This window comes from Contarinia nasturtii, unplaced genomic scaffold, assembly GCF_009176525.2.
Source record: "Contarinia nasturtii isolate CC-2019 unplaced genomic scaffold, AAFC_CNas_1.1 Cnas_scaffold_695, whole genome shotgun sequence".
NCBI lineage: Eukaryota > Metazoa > Arthropoda > Insecta > Diptera > Cecidomyiidae > Contarinia > Contarinia nasturtii.
Genome location: NW_022198046.1, coordinates 5,697,854 through 5,719,661, shown reverse-complemented (window position 1 = coordinate 5,719,661; position 21,808 = coordinate 5,697,854). Strand labels below are relative to the sequence as shown.

The 21,808-nt window shown below is 34.5% G+C and overlaps 1 protein-coding gene across 4 annotated transcripts in view; it reads left to right on the top strand.

Annotated features, from left to right (window-relative positions):
• Positions 1 to 21,808, top strand: part of LOC116340488 (rap1 GTPase-activating protein 1) — a 137,403-nt gene that overhangs the window by 64,388 nt on the left and 51,207 nt on the right. For all 4 annotated transcript variants that reach the window (XM_031767015.1, XM_031767016.1, XM_031767019.1 and 1 more), the window contains one exon: positions 13,742 to 13,946. In XM_031767015.1, coding sequence (XP_031622875.1) covers positions 13,742 to 13,946 — 205 coding nt within the window. The remainder of the gene's footprint in view (positions 1 to 13,741; positions 13,947 to 21,808) is intronic.

Below are 21,808 nucleotides of genomic sequence, written 5' to 3'. Positions count from 1 at the left end.
ATGAAATTCATGGGATTCAATGTTAAAATGTCCAATACAGAAGAGTTTATGAATTTTCAAAAAAAAAAACTTGGAAGACTTTCATCCAGCCATTGCAGCACCAAAAATGAAAAGTTTTTCGCCACCGTATATTCGCGACAATGCAAATAATATAAAAAAACGGCGACGGTGCTCAATGCCTAGGCACAACTTTTAACAAACGTGCTCGCTCTTGACGACATAGAAGGATATGAGAGAAAACAAAAATGGAATAAACGAAACAATGAAATTAAATTTTATTTTATCGTTGTGTCCACCTCCGCATTCAATTGTTGTCATTGTATCTTTCTCTTGTTCATTCTTTTTCACTTTAATATCTGTCTCTTTCTCTGCAAATTTACAATTTGTCTGGTATTATGTGTTGAACGTATAAGCAGCAAGTACAGCACTGAATGGCCGCTTTTATTGGTTGCGTCAAAACGAAAGTGACACTCAATCTTTGTTAAATAAAAAGAATCGTGATTTGCAATGAATAACCATGGAAAAGTTGCAATTTCTTCTGAAATTGCATGCCCGTTACCATGTGAAAAATATTTACTGTATGGTATGAAATCGGTGTGATAAATCAATATTTGCATTGAAAATTACATATCTCTTTATGTAACATGTTATCGTTCATATTTTCAGTGTAAATGCGTAATCGTTATTTGTATGTTCAATAAAATGAAATCTCGCAGAAAAATTACCCGAAAAATTCGTTTACCAAGCATTTTTCGCACTTCTTCCACCTCAAAATTTGCATACGTGCTTCAGTGAAATGTGACAGAAAAATACGTTGAATGTAACACGATACTATTATTTATGTTGTATTGAGATGTTCACGTCGAAAACAAATATGCCATCGGTGACAAGATATTTTTCTTGAGTAAATCGATGGAAAAAAAAGCAGCAAATTATGTAAATGTACTTGAATATCAATTCAAATGACATTCAACGTCGCATTTTCTTCGTGGAATTGATGTTAAAACATAGAGCATAGAGACTGTGTTCACAATATTGTGTGATCCTTTGCGGGTGCACTTTCAATCTACTAAACTTAGCCAGACTATGTGACACTGTCACATTGGGCACACAACGAAGACCGTTACCGTTCGGAAGTGTTTCCTTTTTTCCATTCATTCTCGACATAGAATTCCCATATTCACAGCGCGCACGGAAACGTTGAATAAATGAATATATTAATGTATTTGAATGGAAATGCCATAATCTTATGTAAATCCATCATATTTTAAATCTGTCGAGGTGAAAAGGAGACTAAAAATCGGAAGAAAATGAAGATAGAGGAAACATTATGAAGAAAAATAAATTACAATAAGCGTGGAGCATATTATAAATTATATTTATACTGATTGTGCACGGTTGTGCATTGGATGAATGTGCATTTCATTCAATCATCATCGTCGTTTATGATTTGTTGTTCGTTTGCGCATAAAACATCGGTTGGAGCGCCATATAGATGCTCATTTTTCTATTTATCTCTGTTTTCTGATTAAACCAACTAAAGTGTCATCGCTATAAACAACAACGCAGTCTCTGCAGAGACAACTGCAGTGAAAATACGTATATTTTGCATGGAATCAACCTGACACTGGTTATTTTGCAAAAATAAGACTGTGTACTTGAGGGTCGCTCAATTCCGTTTAAAATTGCATTGCATTCTATAATAATATACATTCGGTTGAGTGAATATAACAGCGTTTACGGTTTACATTGCATTTCCTGTCTTTGTGAATATGATTATAATCGATCATGTCGATGTTTTGAGGTTTACACAATCAATTCGGAGAACTGAAGAGACGACAAGGAATATTACAAAGAAGATTCCCTATCGCGGTGAATTGCAACATAGGAAAAACGAAATAGAACCATAAATGTCACGTTGAACAAGAAAAACGATACGATTGATGGATTTTATTCGATTCAGTATTATATCGATTTGATCAAAGGTTAGAATATTGAAATTTCCATTTGAATTGGATTTCGATCGTTTCGAGATGGGTGGATTTGGTCTTGTACCAATTTTATTGATTCTTTTTTGTGTTTTTTTTTGTCTGCTCTTTTGAAATATGACAATAACAATGGGAAAAAATGTGTCACATATACTCAAAACATTGCGTTATCATTTAAATATGTGGAACAATGGAGCCGATGGATTGAATGAATTTTAAGGGCATCGTAGTGAGTGTATCAATTACAATGCCAACGTAGACAGACAGACACACACACATATATTCATTTCATATTGCGCCGTATTCCATGACTGCCAAAAAAAAGAACAATAATATTAAATCCCGACTAAAAACCCATAACATACAATGAAAAATGAACCATATATTTCCAGTTAACTGTTGTCGTCGTCGTCGTCGCTTTGAATGCATTTTTGAGTTTCCTCAATGTGTAAATCTAAAATAGTATATAGTAGAAACCAAAAGCGGCTTGTGTTTGTCGTGCGGGCGGGGAGGGAGGTCGGTTGGCAGGCAATTCGGGCGAATTTTACATTTAAATATTCATTTGAATTCATGAACAGAACGAAATAGGAGATTGCACGAAAAAAAGGTTTGTCACTGACAGCAACCAAATGTGTATTTCAAAGACTTTTGAGCTGCATATGTATAATACTGCTTTATGTCAATCGTTTTTTCTTCTTCTTCTTCTTCTTCTGAAGTTTGAATTTGCACACAACACGCACATGAATAAAAATCGAGTGTGGCGCACAATTTTCACTTAAATACGATTGTCATATAATAAATGTATTGTGCGCCTACGGAATTTGCAATATTAAAAAATGTGCATACGTTTCGGTTGTTTTTTTTTATCCGAAATGCAATTTTTGTGTGCATGCAAAACAGAATAGCATATTCTTCGTCTCAAATTTGGATCGAGTCGATGTCGAGCACAAAACACTTGTACAAACACCCATCCACACAATTTAATTGCATCCAATGATATTACATATATATATGTTACCAAGTGTACACCATTTGCCATTGCAATTTACATGTGTGCATAATAATTCCCGGCAGTTTAACCGAAAGTCGAACACAAAAAGAGAAGTAAAAAAAATGAAATGTCAATTTGAAAAGCAATTTTTTTCCATTAGCGCAATAGCGTGTTTGAATCGTTTTTCAGCGCGATAAACATATTCATGAGATATATACATTCGTGTGTTGAAATGCCAACAATTGATTGCTTGTTGCCCGGCGTCGTCTCGAAACACAATTCACAGCGAATTTTCCATCAAATTTCCATTGGCACAAGAGTTGGTAATCTATATTTTTTCGTTATTGGTACGGTTTCATGTGCTTCTTTTATTGATATAATAAAAATGAAAACGGCAATCGGACCCCGGCTTGGGCTTACATAAAATGACATGATCGTTCAGTGTAAAAACAATTGTTCTCGGTCATAAATCTTGCAAAATGCACACGCTATACAATGAAGTGCTTTTATGACAGCGATATTGTTTTTCTTGTGTTTCCCTCGATTTTATGCGCACGAAGAAAACGACAACGATTGCCGTTCTTTAATGAGCGCGCTTGCATTTTATAAGGAGTTAATATGATTTGTCTCATTATCGTGACATTTTCTTCGGACGGAGATCAAAATAAGCAATTGCCATTAATTTGCTGCATTTTACGAACACAATTTGACACAATGCGACACCCACCATTTAAGCTGCTACTTTTAATTGCAACCACACAGTGCACAATTGCTGTCGATTCATCCGACAACAACTGAACACATAATTTAATGAGTTCGCCTCAACAACAATGTTGGTCAATATTCAAAAATAAAACCATACTTTCTGTGTGTTTCAAATAATAATAAATTTTATGCAAGAAAACGCCAATATAAATATTTATGCAAAACGTTAATTTTGTTTATGAATATTGAAGCCTGTATTGAATTTAATTTTCAGTATGCGCAGCACATTTCTCGTGGTACGGAAATCCAACAAATGCTCGTACATTCCATTTGAATTAAGTGTTGTTTACGGAAATTTAATGAATTTTGTACACGAGTACATGCCCAAATATTTCCACACAATTCCACAAATGAACACCTGAAATGGAATTGAGCGAAATAAAAACATTCTTCGAATTATTAATATGGTTGCGCATATTTCTGGTATACGATGATTGTCCGTGGTTTGAACGGTGCCAGCCACAATCTCGCCGAAGTTTTCGATTTGATTATAATCAAACTAAAATCACAAAATCCAACAATGAAAATTCGAATGCCGAAATGTGAACAATCATTATCTTTAATAAACACATCGATTGCATGCCAACAAAATAAAAGACAACAAAATATTCGTTATCGCTTTCATTATAATCACTTTCAACTATTGTTGCGGTTTCAATGTTCAACATATGATGAATCCGAAACGGAAAGCAACGGAAACCGCAAAGTGAATTTTTTTGTTTCTAAATTCAATATAGCAAAAACCATGCCTGATGGTTCCTTCTTCAATGAAATATCCTTATAAAACAAAAAAACAGAGAATTTAATTCAACCACAAACAAAAATTCTCTATATTTCATGAGCTGAATGCAATGGACGAAAAATTGCCGTTGGTTTTATTTTTGCTTGAATCGAAAATAGAATTGTGAAAACACAACCGATGTTTGGATTTGGTTAAACAATGAAAAATCACATTATTGATTTTGTCAATAGAAAAGAAACTTGTTTTTTTTTTTTGGTTTTATTTCCTCTGTTATGCCATTCGGCAAGCGAAAGAATTACAAAAAGAGGAAAAGTATATGAATTACAAAAGCATAGCTCAATTATGTGTTCACTGTTCACATTAGACCAAATGTCTTCATAAAAGAATAAGATATTTCTCAATAAAAACCAGTTCCGATGGGAAAATGATGAAAGTCATTTTATTCATAAGCAAAAACACACAAAACAATGTCATGTTCCATGGTGGCCTGACATAAGGTACCATTCAATTCAAAATGTTCGATTCAAAAAGTCGATCTAATTAGTTGAATTCGATTACAAATAGAGAGCATTTAACGCACCGGGGTGCCCATTTGCGTGTTTGATTTAATGGGAAATTACTCTCGCGACGAGTAAATTGTTACAAATCACACGCATATATGAATATGAAATAAAAATGTCATGCATTTGGAATAAAAATAATAGTAAAAGAGAGCGCGCGCTCTCGAACAGAACCTTCGGCTATATTAATTAAGCGACACAATAATGTGCCATTTACACTGTTTTTTTGGTCATTGGTCACCATAATTGGTGGCGTTTTTTTAATCGGCTTCTTATATGTTTTTATTACGATGCCCATGGTGATGGTCATTACGCCCAAATAAAAAAAAGCGCATTCATTCAATTAATTGACTAACAAATGGAAAAGAAATAATAATTATCTGTGGAACAGTTTTAGGTTAATAGTACAACTTAAGTGGATTTGTTATTGTTTCTTTAAAAGCCCAAAATTTATTACCAATTATGAAAATAAAATGATGTTTATGTTTCCGTTTGCGGGGAAAAAAGCAGATAAATGTTGGCATCACCAGGCTGTCCGATTTCAAATCGAATAGGCGTAATAGACATATATAACACACCGATACAACCGTATGAAAATGTAATCCTTTTTGATGTGTGCTCGGGTCAAAGTATCTCACATAAAGGGAGTGTAAATAGAACGAGAATTTTATTGCTTTAAGCAACAGACAATGGCCAAATACACCATTTAGATTTAAAACGAGTAAATGCTGTCATAATCTATCTTTATTGTGTAGTAGCAGTGAGCGGTACGGGTTATAGTGATGCTGAGAGTGCTTTTGGCTGTCTAAACTTGTCTCTCGCTCTATTTGTCTTGTATTTTTCATTGTGTCGCTCATGGTTTAAATCGCATCTTTGTCTGAACGACGGTACATTCAATGAAAGTGATAAGTACCACATCATCTCTCTCTCGTGCCTGATTAATATGTAAAGTCACAATGTCGAGGCTCAAACGGCCAACGACATAATGAGACAGCAATTTTGATGATTTGATTGCACTGCCAAACATTTCGTCGACAGACTGCGTAAAGAAGAAAGAAATTGCTGTCTTTTTTTGCATCCAAGTCACTTTCCATCTGTTTCACATATGCTTTATACAAAAGGAACAGCAGTGATATGCGCCGAACTCGCTGAGAAAGATACGACGCAATGATAATCATGTGTTTTGTTTTTTCGGTGTTCACATTGGGATCAAAGAACTCAGACACAAAGATGCCAAAAAACGAAAAGAACCATTTAAGCATTTGCCCTCGTGAAATGTAGACATGCATTAAGTGATTCGTGCAACAAATTTTCCTTTCGCTTTCTGCTGATCTTGATTTTGTTTTTTCGGCATTGTTGGTTGCCCTGGAATGTAAAAATGAAATGGCCAAAAAAACATTTACGAACAATGTACAGCGACAGCGATTCGCTACAATTTCATGTAATTTTGTCATTATGATATCAATTAATTTCTAAGTCCTTTTTACAACGCAATTTATTTTACGCTTTGGCGAACGACGAAAAATACTATTAAAAATTGAAATAAAAGCAAAAATTAAATACTTTGTATGTGAAAAATGATTGCAAAACTTTTGAGCCATCGTATATTTAATATTTAAAATGATGGTTGAATATAATTTTTTTTCGGACATTCGTTTACATAATGATTCGTAAATGGTCGACGAGGAGCAATGGCCATTATGGCATCGCTGCCAACTCTGATTTGTTTGCATTTGACAATGCATAAGCCATAATTTATTTACAAAATGCACACAATAATTTATTCAAAAATGAAATCAGAGTGTATGGATGAGCGCAGCAAGTTTGTTTGTTTGTTTGTTCTGTTTAGTTATTGTAACTACCTAAGTATTTTATGATGCTCTGACATATTTATTATGATTGTGCATGTCTCTTGATGTTCTCTCTTTATGCCACGACTCGAAAATATATAACTTGCTCCATGTTCTGTTTCAAATCATTTATGTCGCCTGTCATATTTTTTTCTGTACTGCTGCATTGTAAACACGATGCCTATGTGCTTGACACACAAATCCCAGTGTATATTAAATCGAGATGAGTACGCTGCTTCATTTGCTGTATATCGAAAACAAGATATATGAATGCACTGTGAGGGGTTTTCAAATACAATTTTTTTTTTCAAACGTGTTGCAAATTTTTTTCATCACTATACATTCTTCTACCTTTTTTTTCGAAGTTCGTTCTTCTCTTGTTGTTCGCTTCCCTCGTTTATTCGCAACTCAAATACCTCGCAACACATACGCACAATCGCATGAACCATCCGCTTTGAATAAACGAGTGAGAAAGAGGGAAAGGAAATAAAGAAAGAGAAAGAGAGAAAGAGCAAACAATTAAATAATATTTCGTTTTTCACATGTTGATCGTTTCATACACAATCCGTTTGTATTGACAAAAACCAGATGAAAATATCGTTGAGCCATTAATTTTGTGTGTTCGTTGGTCGGATCATAATGATATATCTATGTATACGCATGTACGTATGCCATTAATGTTCCGATGTAGTTAAAAAAAACGAGGCAACAAAACTGTTTTGATATTAAAATTCAATTGATTTTTGCTGTTGCTCTGATTCCATTTTTTAAAACACAACAATATTTCCACTTTGAAAACATTTACCATGCTTCACCATATGTTTTTCTACCTTTTCTATCAATGTATACATAAACCGAAATTCGCAACCCTCTTCATTAATTTCGAGTGTATTTTTATGCTGTTGTCAAAAGGTTTCATTGAAAAATTAAAAGAGAGGACGAGAAATTGCAAGAGAGAGAGAGAGAGAGAGAGAGAGAGAGAGAGAGAGATGAAAACCACTCTTCGAAAGAGGATATATATTTTTTTTTAAATGAAAGGTTATCTGTCGTGTGCGATTGATGCTATTTTGGCACATTTAATTTGGGTACGTTGTTGAATATGGTGATGCCTTTGTCGTAACACGAAACACATATTAACTCGTTGAACATTGGAAATCAATGACTCGTGGAATTTATCCATCGAGATACTTTGGTAATTTTCAATACTTCTTCATTTCATTCGAAGTTCAAACGCTTCCATTTTTACATTTTGTCAAATGTGAAATCCATCGACCTCGGTTTAAAAAAAAACATATTTTATAATGCAATTATTGTATTGTTACGATGTGATATATTTGTGCATTTGAAATTGAGCCATCAAACAGCAGCAGCAACAACAAAAATGCAAAGAATTGCGCGGAGAGGATAATAATAAAGATTAAATGCAAACAAAAAAAACCAAACAATGGAAGAGCGAAAATGATATGTTGGAAACGTAAATAGGCGAACCTGAATTTTTTAATGAAAAACGTCAAAAACGATAGCTTTGCTATTTTGAGATGGTTTAATTGGCTTGAAAATGGATTGAATGAATGAAAGCCGTTAAAAATAACGCCCTTAAAATTAAACTATCAGTTTGAAGATGAAAAATATCGGACGTGAAAAAAGTTTCCGCTGAAAAAAATCGCCTAATTGTTTTTAGAAAAGTAAAAGCCTTTTAGAAATGTCTGTGTTGCACATCGGAAATATCGCTAAAAGCACACTTGAACCATGCTACAATTGAGTTGGTCGCTTGAATTTTTTTTTTAGTTTCTTTATTTCACATTGAAACGTTGCGTTGAAAGCGGTTTTTTGTTATCTAACTGAATCCCACGTGCAACCGGATGAATGTTGGTGGCACCGAAAAAACAATCTCGACACAATGCATACCGAAAATTCTGTACAACAAATGCCATTCGCCATCTCTGTTAGTCTTTCATCATTCTCTATTCCACTTCTCTTACTCAGCCATGCCGATGAGTCTCTGGCACCTACATTTGCCTCATAACACGATTTGCATGCTCAATCAATTTTTCAATTTCAGTTTCTCTCGCTCGTACATTTGCATTTTGCTAATTTTCAAGAGGCGCAACTGTTTATAAAACTGCTGCTGGTGATGAAGCTGCTGTCGTTGCTGCTGTTACGTTCAAAAATCATATTTCATATGCAAATTCCATTTTTCTTTCATTTCATGGGCGCGTACAAACACACACTTTGAATTGTTTCCTGTTTTATGATTTGAATGGAACAATTTAAGTCTTCCATTAGATAGTAGTGCCTGCGTGTTTGCATTTGATATTAGGCACTTTTTTTGCATCGATATATGAATTTGAATGCAAAGTTGACAGCTGCTTAGATGCACTCCATGGAAAAATCATCGCGGACATCAAGATACTGTGTATTTTTGTGTGAAATGTTGAATAAACTGTTTGTCCAAATGTTAAACAGTGACCGGCAAGAAAAACACAGAGAAATAGATCGAAAAATGTACAGTGACCAAAAATATAAGTCAACCGAGCTTAGCCACGTTCGTTTTTTGTATATTTACACTGTAAAACACGTCGCCATAAATTACGATATATGCATTTCTTCGGTCAAAATAAATCATTACATTGGTTCTACATTGATTTGGTTTAAATAGGGGAACATCACGAGATAAAAAAAACTACCATTACCTCAACGTGCCTTTGTTCGGTTTTTTGTCACTGTCCCTTTAAACGATTCAGTCATAAGTACTGAGGAATGCAGAAAAAATGTTCCATTAAATTGTCAAATGATCAAATGCATTTGGATACGGTCCCTCGGCAAGTCAACATTTCTATCTCTCTCTCTCTTGTTCTGTCTCTACATATTCAAATCAGACCAGCGAAATTGCTCTTTACCTTTTCAATTTCGAATTCGTCAGAGTGCAATGGCAGACGCGCATTTACGAAATGTAATCGCCTCTTTGTGTATGCACGACAAACATCTTGGTGATTTATGTATTTTCGGATAAATCGTGTATTTTGGCGTGTGATTTATGGACGGACAATGGTATTAACGGTGATAAATGCAATGGAATAACACAAACCCAAAAAAAAACCTTAGAACATGCATTAAATCGTAGTCAGAGTACTTGAAAACAATTCCATTTTTTTCATCGCATTTTACGTCGGCCGACGTTGAACTTTTGCTGTTGTTTGTTGAAATGATAAATATGGTGAATTCGTCGCCGGTCTATCTTCCGTTTTCATGCAAAATATCCACATTAAAATTGAATCGTGTATGTGGTCAACTTCCATATATTTGTGAAAAATTCATATTTTCAACCGTCCGACTGATGTATATCGTACTAATTCAAATAAATTTTCATTTAAATCTCTTTTTTTGGTTCGCTATTACGAGTTGCATGTTTATGCAAAAACCGACTTCTCATTAAATCATAATTTAAATTTAATGGCCAAATTAGTTTTTATCTTTGTTGTTTCTGCCCTCTCTGTCCTTTCCTCCGATTTGGTTTTATATATGCCAGCAATTATGTCAACGCCGTTAGAAAATTGTAGCATAATTTTTTATCCATTTACAACAGAACTAAAACAAAGCGTCTCTTTCTGTGTATTCCTCTTATTTGGAATTATGCCGGCTCATAAATTTGTGACATAGAGAGAATTTTGAAATTCCATTTTCCAAGCCAGAGCTACCGCCGCATAAACCAACCACAAATGTGACATAGAGAAAAAACGCTCATACGTTCGCAATCCCCAAACCAAAAGCAGACAACAGAGCTCAACATAATTACTATTTTGCTGCAATTTAATCACAAACCATAAATTCATTTACACATTTAATTTGTGTATTTCACGTAAATTGGATGCAGCAGCAACAGTATAGCGAAAAATAATGTTAACTGGTTACGGTCACATTGTACATAATGTGGATTTGGACAATTACAAATAGCATTATGGTGCAATGCATACGAAATGCTTTGTGTACCATACAAGCTACAAAATGACAATTTATTAGCAGCTTCAAAGATAATCTCATTTTGTGGTGCTCTTGCTTACGCGCTTCAAGAAAACAAAAATAAGTCTTTAAGTTACTCGTAACTAACATAAACACAGTCTCAATACATATATCGCAATTTCGATATCAGTGCTCAAAATCGCACAATTTTCGACTAATTAAACATGATTTCCAATTCTCTCCGGACACAATTATGCAATCATTTTAACCGATTATTTCTTTAAATTGAATAATTTTTATGCGAAGAACATGAACATTGAACACACTACTTTTTAAACATATAAATTTTCATTAAAAAAAGAGCACAAGTTCATGTGTGCGTGTCTGTGCGCAAGCAGAGCAATTCCAGTTGGCAATTATGCTGCTGTTATTGTTTTGAATCTCTTCGCATTGTACGTGACCACATGCAAAAATAGCGAAGAATACGCTTAAAAATGCTCTTCAAATCAACCGTTTAACACACACGAAATATTAATATGACTTTGACACACGACACGGCACGAGCGCACCAATCCACTCCCTTGCGCCTACTGCAGTTGCTTTTCTTCTATTTCTCTCCCATTTTTATTGCGTATTTGCAAAAAAAAAAGTTATGAATTACTCAAATGAATTCATTTAAAATAATTATTAATTGTTTGTGAAATATTTAACAGCAACAGCAGCAAAAACTAAAGAAAAAAACCGGCGAACGTGTGCTTGTATTTATAATTCGTAATTGTTTTTGTTCATTTCTTGTACTTGTGCATTGAACAAGTAATTTCACTTTCGATTTCATTCGTCGCTTCTTTAGTATGTATGTAGTGTGTCATAGATGAATTCATTACAGGTCCATGTACTTGTACATGCCACATATGGAATGAAATTTATAGAAAATATTTTGCCAGTTTTTTCTCTTCTTCGTTCAATTTATAAAGAGAAAAAAAAATTATACACCAAATGGTCGCACAAAAAGCCTAGCAAGTGGCTAGGCACATAAATTATTGTCGATCGGCGTTGGTTGAACTGTTATGCAAATCAATAGATCTCTTTTTTTCCTCTTCTTCGGCGCAAATAACGACCGATCCACGTGAAATTTCTATTATTAAGATCACGCAATATAATATATATTATGGCAGCGGCACTTCAGTTTATTGGCCGAACGAAAAGAAGCAAACACTTCATAAATATCTGTTATTAAAATGGTATGCATATGATGAAAAAAAAGCGACAGAAAGAACTAGAGTACAATAGAATGGCGAGTTATGTGCGGTGTTTGCCACACACAACAGTTGCAAGTGTAACGACATAGCACGTAATTATACACACACGGTTGTTATGCGCTGAACGTGCGACAGGTTTTTTTTTAAAATACATTCAGTGCACTTACTTCAATTACTATTTGCCATGAATTGAAGTGATAACAGACAAAAAGTGGTGTATGCGTACACTAACAGCAGCACTAGAGCAATAACGGAAAATAATGATCAATTTCTCAACGAATGCTATGGAACGCGCGAGCCAATGTCAATAAACGAAATGAAAGAATGAGTGAAAAAAAGCAGCATCTATGGAAAATTACGAACACGAGTGCGTGTGGCTATGCGGTTTCAATTTTCCAATTTAACATCAAATTGGCAGCACAAATAACGATATGCTAGTGTTTTATCGAAATGAGAGGAAAAAACTCCAATACGCTAATTTAACCGTCATTTTTTCGCACTCGATGTTTTTTTGGCATAAAATTGTAGTCGAGTTCAAATGCATTTGCACATTTTTCCCTTGCTAGAGAATGAGAAATGGATAGAGAGCGAGAGAAAGAGTGTATGTCGGTTAATTTGTGTTGCCTTGTTGAATGGTAAATGGCTTTTTGAGCGCGACTAATGAATTTAATGTCGGATTGGTTGTGCACTTGCTGCTACTACACAGTTTATTGATACGTTTGCATTCAATTCGCATTTTCCACACATTGCAAAGAAAGAGCGAGAGAGCAGATGTCGAGCATCTGGTTGATTTTATTCAAATTAATTAGCAACGTTTTGTGGGCGAACAACGTTCCACTACCATCAAATGCCCCAATAGAATGAAAGAGACACAGAGAGAGTGAATTAATTTGCAGCTCTTTTTGTATGTATGTTTTTCACTGTATGTGTGTTATTCACTTACAATTGCAACTATTTATGGTATGTCTGCCAACAAAACCGAAATTAGTTTGTGTTCAATTTTGTATGCATATTCAGCGTTGTGTGTCACAATTGCACATACACCCATTCCAACCATGACCCTGTACACGACGTTTTTAAGTTTCTGTAGCCACCACAGTTGCTGACGCACATTTTGAATGTTGGGGTGATTGTGCACAGAATCTTTTCTCATTGGAAACATACTCTCACTCATCCTGAACCTACCGCAACCATTTTTCAGTAACTGGATCGCATTGCATTTTCTGCCACAACAAAAATGTGTTTTTGCTACTATCATTATGCTCTTTTAATCTTGTTTTTATAATTTGCGTAACGAATTTTTGTTCAGATTTATCATCCAGTATCATCTAGTCGTTCTTTTTTTCCGTAGGAAGTAGTTACCGTTACTTTTAATTAGAAAGAAAACATTTTCGGTTGCTTTTATTATCGTTTGATCTAATGCCATGTAAGCCACAACAAAAACAGACCAGCGTCATGCCGTTGTAGAGTAAACGGAAAAACTTTGTTTTTGCATCTCAATTTTCGTCAAGCGATTAATTTTCTGTTATTTTTAATTTAAAATTTGAGATTAGTTTTTCAGAAACGAAAATTAACGTTTTTTCTCTCTCTCTCTCTATTTTTCTCTATCGTTTTCGCTTTATGTAGACGTCAATCGATGGGTGCTTGGACGACAGCTACCGTACAATCAGATCAACCGTTAAATAATGCACCATTGTTACGTTCACCAACAAAGACAACCAACGATGAACGACTCAAAGTGGCGACAAACGATTTATTCGAACTGTTGGAACGTGTACAGTGCTCCCGTTTGGATGATCAACGATGCGTATTACCCGCATACTTTTTACAGGTAAGCTCAATTCAATTTTCCCATTTTTTATACACGTTCCAATTGTTGCAGCAGGTTTTTTTGCTGCGGTTATTGGATTACTTAACAGAATTTAAATGAAAATGAGAGAAAAAAATGCGGTTCCGAGAATAAATGAACATGAACTGAGCAGCGAAAAACCTATAATTCACCTATAAATAAAATTCAAAATGGTTAATTGAACATTTTGAAAATGCGATTATTTTATGAACCCACAAATATTGCGATGAAAAACGATGTATAATGGTTTTTCAGCGAAAAAAAACAATTACAATTTGATGATTCAACTGCAATTTTCGAATAAGTTTTTTTTATTATTGAAGTAATTTTCGTGTTTGTCATTTAACGCTCAGTGAAGCCAAATAGAATGATTAATTCAATAGAGAACGAGAGAAGAGGAAAAAAACAACTGAGGTAATTACATAAAATTGTGGCCAGTCATTTTTCGAAAATCAATTAAAATAAACGAACGAGATGATGCATTCACAAAATGTTTATGAAGTACATGGTTGCATGCACTTTTATCATCACCTTGTGACATGTTGTGTGTTGACGCACACACTCAACACGTAACACCTTTTTTCCGTTCGATGCATTAAATATGCGCGCATTTTTCAACGGTTGTGCATCACTCAATGTCACTCCACCTTCTCAGTTGAATTGTCATTTTTAATTGTAACGGAAAATCATCACAGAAAGACTGAAAAAAAAAATTATTCAACAAATAACAAACTTCTCTATTTGCACATCAATTGGCGTCAAGAGACGCATAGAAACAAAAACCAATTTTCAAGTTTGTCAACAATGGAATCAAGCAATTTATCATCGATGATTTGAAGAGCACGTGCCACATCATTCATATCGTACAAACAATTATTGACACAAATTAACACTCTCGAAAACAATTTTGTTTGCCCAACGCGCGCTATTGCTTCGGAGAATTTCAATTTTCCAACTGTGCGCGCATTCGTCCAGTAGTTATAATGAAAGGTTCCAAGAGCCCATTCCTATTGTTTTATTTGCGATCACATTTTTTTTTGTTCAATTTCCACAAATTTTATGTAACCTTAATTCTTTTTGCTCTTCTTTGCTCATTCGCTTTTTTTCTCCATTTATGGTGTCCTATGACCAAAATCCTATTTTTTCCTCCGTTGCACCGTTCTGTTCTCCAGTAGCGCATTGCTATAGTATGTGCTCGCCAGGGTAAAACATCTGCCCATTTAACAACGAAGATAAACTTTCGATGCACCGCAGTTGCTCATTGTGTGTTTGGTTTGCACACTGCTTCTGTGCATCGACCCTAGGGTATATTTTTTCTATGTGCGAAGAAAAAATGTCCCTCCGCTACGAATTTGAACGCGTTGCTATAATAAAAATGTTCGAAAATTCGGCAATCGAAATCGATTAATCGTCTGGATGAGACAATGCGAGTGAACGAAGCATCGCCAACAGAGAATAGAAAAAAAACTTTAGCAAACGCGCATTTAGCCGAATTAAAACTGTTTATCCGTATATGTCGATCCGACATAAAGTAGCAAAATCGCTTTTGAACTGGTTTTAAGTCAAAACACATGCAATTGTTTGCATGTATTTCCAATTTTGTGGAAAAAAACTGCACACATACACAAAAAATAACATTTGGGGTGTTTTTGACAAAAAAAAATCCATATAAACATGCCAATTTCATCGAGTTGTCAATCATTCGAGTACATTGTTCGTGAATACATTTTCATTTTTTTTCTTTCTCCATAAAACTATGCAACCAATTGAACCGGGGAAAAAGTGTTTAAATTGTTACTGTATGTTTTTTTTTGGTCGGGTGCATCAGGATTTATTCGTAAAAATCTGTCTATTTCACGAATTATCGATCAAATGTCAATTCCGATTTTCCTTCTGTCGACCGTGAAAATGGGCGCTTAAAAAATACCATAAGTCTATTAAGTTTGTCGCTATTCACAGCCATTTATTATTGAGAAGAATGTACCACGCGTTATAAATGATGCATAAAGTTTTTCCGATTGATGAAAACATTTCATTTTTTTCTCGATGATTTGACGAGAGAGTGCGTTTGATCGACCAACCCGAGGGGATTTGCGCTGACATATCACAACTCTGATATTGGTATTATTCATCATTTTCGATGGAATTTAGATAATGCATAAACCGTTTGACAAAAAAAAAAACGATGGAAACGAACGACAAGACAAAAGAGATCCGACACCATAGCGATCAAGTTCATTAATTTTCGAAATGACAAAGAGAAAAAAAGCATTCTTCGTCTGCACATCATGTTTTTTTTTTGTAGAACACTTTTTATCTACCGGAAAAATAAAGTACTTTGGATGAGAGTGAGTTCATTGAATTCACGTTGAGCATAACCAAATTGATCCGAATTTGTTCCACACACGTAAACAGGGTCATTTTGATTTCGGACCAATGCGCGAGAGTAAGAGAGAACGAAATTAATTGATGGGCGTTTATTCATTTATTGAAGTGAAAATTCACGGATTATCTTTTTACATGTTTGCAAATTTAATGTGGAAAAATGTTTACCAAATTTTTTGTTCGTGAAAAAAAATGTACTTGTTAACACTCGATTTATTTTTGTTTGATGATTTTTGGTAGATATTAATCATTTTTATAAAATAAAGAACATTTTGCCCACACAATAAATTATTACATAACGGACATTTTTGCTTGTTCCGTATATGTCTGCGTGTAAAGAAAAAAAAGGCATTCATTCTTTCATTAGAAGTATAAAATTACTCGAAACAAAGAACAAAAAAAGTATGCTATGATTTCAATACAGAAAAAACGTGAATCATGGGCGATTATGGACAACAATTTGTTATTTGAGAGATTTGTTTTTCAATTTCCCGCCACGGAAATGAATGGAATTGCTTGGTTTTTTTCCCACTTACATCAAAGTAAATGACCCACATGAAGATGGTTTTTGTGTGATGAACATCGACATTTTTGTTTCAGTTTATTAATTAAAAAAATATCGCTTTCTTTGATATCTATTTTCTCTTTTTGTTTTCTTCTTCACAAACTGCGAGAAAAACCATCACAATTAAATCGAAACAGCATGACCGTTCCATGAAAAATGATTGAAGTCAAAGCAAACAAAAGCCGCTTGTGTGTGTGTTTTGCATGTCACCGCTTTTTTTTCATCCTTCAATTATTCTGGTTTTATTGGTGGTATGTCCCATCATTTGAACGCTTGTCAATAATTTGTATCAAACGACATCGAATGCTGTAAACAACAAACAGCATTTTTTCCACGAGCAAAACAAATAGCCAGAAGAAAATTGTGTAAAACGAGAGCAAACAAATGAAATGTATTGGCACGTGGTGCTTGCCTAGATTATACAGTGTCCTTGTGTTATTTGCCACTTTTATTTCGATGAATCGTGATGTTTGCATCGATTATGTGCTCGGCACTCAGCAGCAATACAGATTGCCGTTACTAATGAACGAACTTCCTCGAAAGAAAACAAACAAACAAACGACAACGAATGACAGAAGCCAGAGAAAAAAAATCAACCAATTTGGTTAGATAATAATAGTTCTTTTTCTCTGGCTCTCGCTGGATCCGTCATTGTTTTGCATTGTTTACTTTGGAAAATGTTGTTGCTTTTTTGTGTAAATTGTTTACCGATCACGAATCGGTACAAAAATATTCGAAGCAGCTTGCGGGCGAATCCTTGCCACAAGGGCGATGTATGCACAATTTGTGCCTTCCGGAGAAAAAAAAGTCGTGCCAACAAAACGAAAATATAATATTTACTCAATAAGCAATGATTTCACAAACGTTTATGCAATATCCGATCCAATCCGATCTAATGGAGTCGAAACATTTGAAATCGGTTAGTAAAATAAATAACAAGCGCACTTCCAAAATTGGTATGACACGACCCAAAACAATTCACCAGCCTACGGCATATTTTACCAAATATATTTATAGACAAAGAACAATTTTATTCGAAATTAATTCGCGTTCGTGTGTCGAAAGAGATGTGTGTTGTTTGGTTACTGAAAAAACAAAACACTTATTTTCTTTTCATAAAGTGGTTTTTGTGTAATAGAGTTAACCATAGTTGATGTTATTAATCGTCGCAATGATAAAATGTAAATCAATTGGTTTTCGAACACTTTTTCATAAAATCACGCCCAAAAATGAGCATGAATCACGGTGATTTAGAAAATGCAAACGATTCTCAAGCACACTTGAGCCACGATAAAAATAAATTTAAATATGAAGCAGTTAGCCCATGAATGTGTCAACTTAAATGAAAGTGTCGTGAAAGAGATTAACTCACCGCTGATTTGTAGGCAATTTAATTCGTTTTGTCGCTCGTTAAATGAACACCAAACTTTTACCGAATTGATGATTTCATTTAATTGCTAAAGACTCAATCTTGATGATTTGTTCCCACCGAGAAAAAAAAATGATGGAAAAAATTCCGAAATGATAGATAATTTTCCAATGTTAATGGGGAAGAAAACGAAGAGAAAGAGATTTTATTATATGACACATTAATTAGCGTTGGTAGACAGATAACCAAGCGGATGACATTTGGTTTATGAGCCGAATCGAGAGGTATACTGTTTGAAATGTGTTTGATTAGGTGCCATTTGGAATGAACATAAGAGAATATTTGAACAACTTTAATATGTATAACAATGTTGGTTGTTTTTACACCGCAGCAACAGCAACAGCAGGAACAGCAGCAGATGGCTGGCAGATTATACACGCAAACAAATTAATTATGAAATGTGAAATTGTGCATTCCATTGCTGCTAACTATTCGCCATTGATATCTATAGATCCATCGATCACGTTTATCTCTTTGGCTTTTTTCGATCTACGTCTAAACGTGATGGCACGGCAATTGCATGCAAAAACAATGTCACGTGTTGAATTAAAATATACTTTTTATGACTTTATAACGGATTGTTGATTTGCTGTTACAAGGAGAACTTTCGATGATTTAACGGCGCATTTATGACATTTCAAACGATACTTTAATCCTAGCTACAAGCGCTAATTGGAAAATTAACCCAAATGCATACATATTCAATTGACGAATGAATGATATGTGATAGTAGTTTCACCTGTGTGTGTGGCTGATATTCAATTTTATTTGTTTTGTTCGTTTATCAATTTGTACATTTTATGGCCTAATAACCCAAATGCATAAAATAAAATGCCTTGACGAGGGGAAATATAATCTAAACAAATTCAATGAACATGTGAAAAAAGTAGCACTTGAAGGAAAGTGATTGCAAAAGACTACATAAATAACTAGACAAAGTTCTAGTTTTTATATGATGGAAATTACAACTTGTAAATGTAAAGCAATACTCATTTGCGAATATATTGCGTATACAGCGAGAGACCACGTATCTCTCTTTCAAGAAACTAATGGCATGCAACACGAATATACACTTTTGCAAACTCTCTCTCTCTCTCTTTCTTTCTCACTCACTCACTCTCTTGCTTCATTCTCTTCCTTTTCAGCTCTTTACTTCTTGTTTTGCTTATTTACTTCATTTGATTGACTTCTTGTACAGAAAATGTTATTAAAAGACGTGCGGCAACTTTTACAATTTGATTAATTGAAGACATCCCAATTTCTCAGAACACATTCAACAATGAATTCATGGTGAAAACTTAAATTGAGAACATTTCGCTACTTTGAAGTTGAATTATATAATATATATTAGCTTGTGTTCATTCGTCGTTCTCATTAAACAACAACGCCATTTCCGGCAACTTGTGTCAAAACATTTTTCAAACCGATTGCATCAATGTTAACGTACTTTTGCTAATTTGCCTGTGCCACTCTTCATGTCGAAACATCATCATCGAGGAGAACAATAAGCCAAACATTTTCTCCTGACAGCAATTAAATTTTGATCAAATCTGCTCATAATGGACATATCATTTTACTTTTCTCGTTTAAAATGTGCTTCAATTGCAAACAATACACAATCACACCACAGCTTACGAAGAGCTCTTTATGTCCGGAACGCGCATCTTAACGAAAACTTATTTCTCGCACAACAAAAGAAGAAAATCAGATCACTATCTTGTGCGAAATACGACGAATTATTATGAATAGAGTTGATGCGATTGAAGTGGTTGATTTAATGATTTGTGCGTACAAAAAGGCTGAAACGTTCATTTGATCAACTTATTTAGTAAATGGCCATTAAGCACGAACCGTCTATCTTTATCCAATCAATTCTCAATGCGATTTTTGTTTAAATGAGCTTATCAAAATTTATGATTCACATTGAACACTAATCGTTTATATTTTTTGTGTGCAAATTTTGCAAAAATTGTCAATTCATTTGCCAAATTGCTATTGACCAATCGCGTTTATTACAGCTGTCAATTTGTGCGGTTTCTGTCGTTCCCAGATGTTCGCAAATTAAATCGAAATGCAAATATAATGGAAAATTAATTTTTTGGCAACATTTGAAAATTGGTTGCGGCCATTAAAAATGACATAACGGTCGATAAAATTGAGTTGTTCGTATACGTATATATGTCGATGTTTGTGTCGAAAACAATGATGTTAAAACGGTGATTTGCTTTTCGAATGCAGTCCAATAAGTATTGATGCAGAATTTGATTTGCATGAGCATAATACAAGCAAATGTGGCAAAAACGGCGGTTTATTGATCAGATTATAATGTGTATGTGTAATTAACGTTTGTATGCGTATATGCAGTGGCGCGCACGTGCTTCGAAGGGGTGGTATGTAATCGAATAATTGAAGTGTTTTGTTTGCCGTTGATATATGCCCATTGTCCCTAACAAACATCTCACTCTCTCCCCTCCCGCTCTTTCACTTCTATTCACCGGATGCGCGTGCTTAATCTCAATGAGCAATTTCGATCGAGACAATGACACAAAAATTGTAAAATCAATTGCACAAAACAACAATAAATTAAGCGAACGAGAGAATTTCAAAGCGACTTAATTTTCGGAAATGGCTTTTGTATTATAGAGCTAAAAAATCGGGTTTTCCTGATTTGCGACAAAAACCGATTTTCATAAATTTATTATACGCATATTTGCAATTCATTGTACGAATATTTAGTTAACGGTCGAATAACAATGATAATCAATTGCATTTTTTTTCTATATTTGTTTTGCGGATTTCGGACGGATTTGATTCGATTATTTCACTCTCAAATCGAAATCATTTGGCATCTGCAAAATCACATTGATTTGTGTAGAGTTAATATCAGTCATCCACGTGGAAGAACTTACAACATAAAACTGTTTATGCTCTTATTGTATTCTCTGTTGTAAAATTGGGTAAACGAAAGAGTTTTTCTTTTGCGTACAAAAAAAAAACCACGTCACGCATCATAATCAGACCATTTTACGAGACATTCATTGAAAGTGCTCTAAAAACAACAAAAAAATTACAACATTTTTATGACTTTTCGATCGCATCACACATGCATTCACTCATTGTGTACAATTGTGCACTCATTCTCGCAATTTTTCGGTCTGAACTACTATTATTGTTGTTGGTTTTGCATTCATGTTGGTTAAATGTGATATAAAGTTGTGTGCATTGTTTGTTTTAGCAATGTCATGTAGCATTGTTATAACAAGGGCGGCGGCATTTCGTTCGTAGACAGCGTTGTCCTGTTTATGTACAGTTGGAGTGAAACATGCCGAGCAAATGATATAGTTTATCGTTCGTGTGGCCGATCGGTATGTTGTGAACAGTGTGCATCCTTTCCCTCATGTTTTTTGCCGGTTGCATCGAAACCATCAATTTTATTGAGTTTTTACCTTTTTCCGAGTTAGTGGA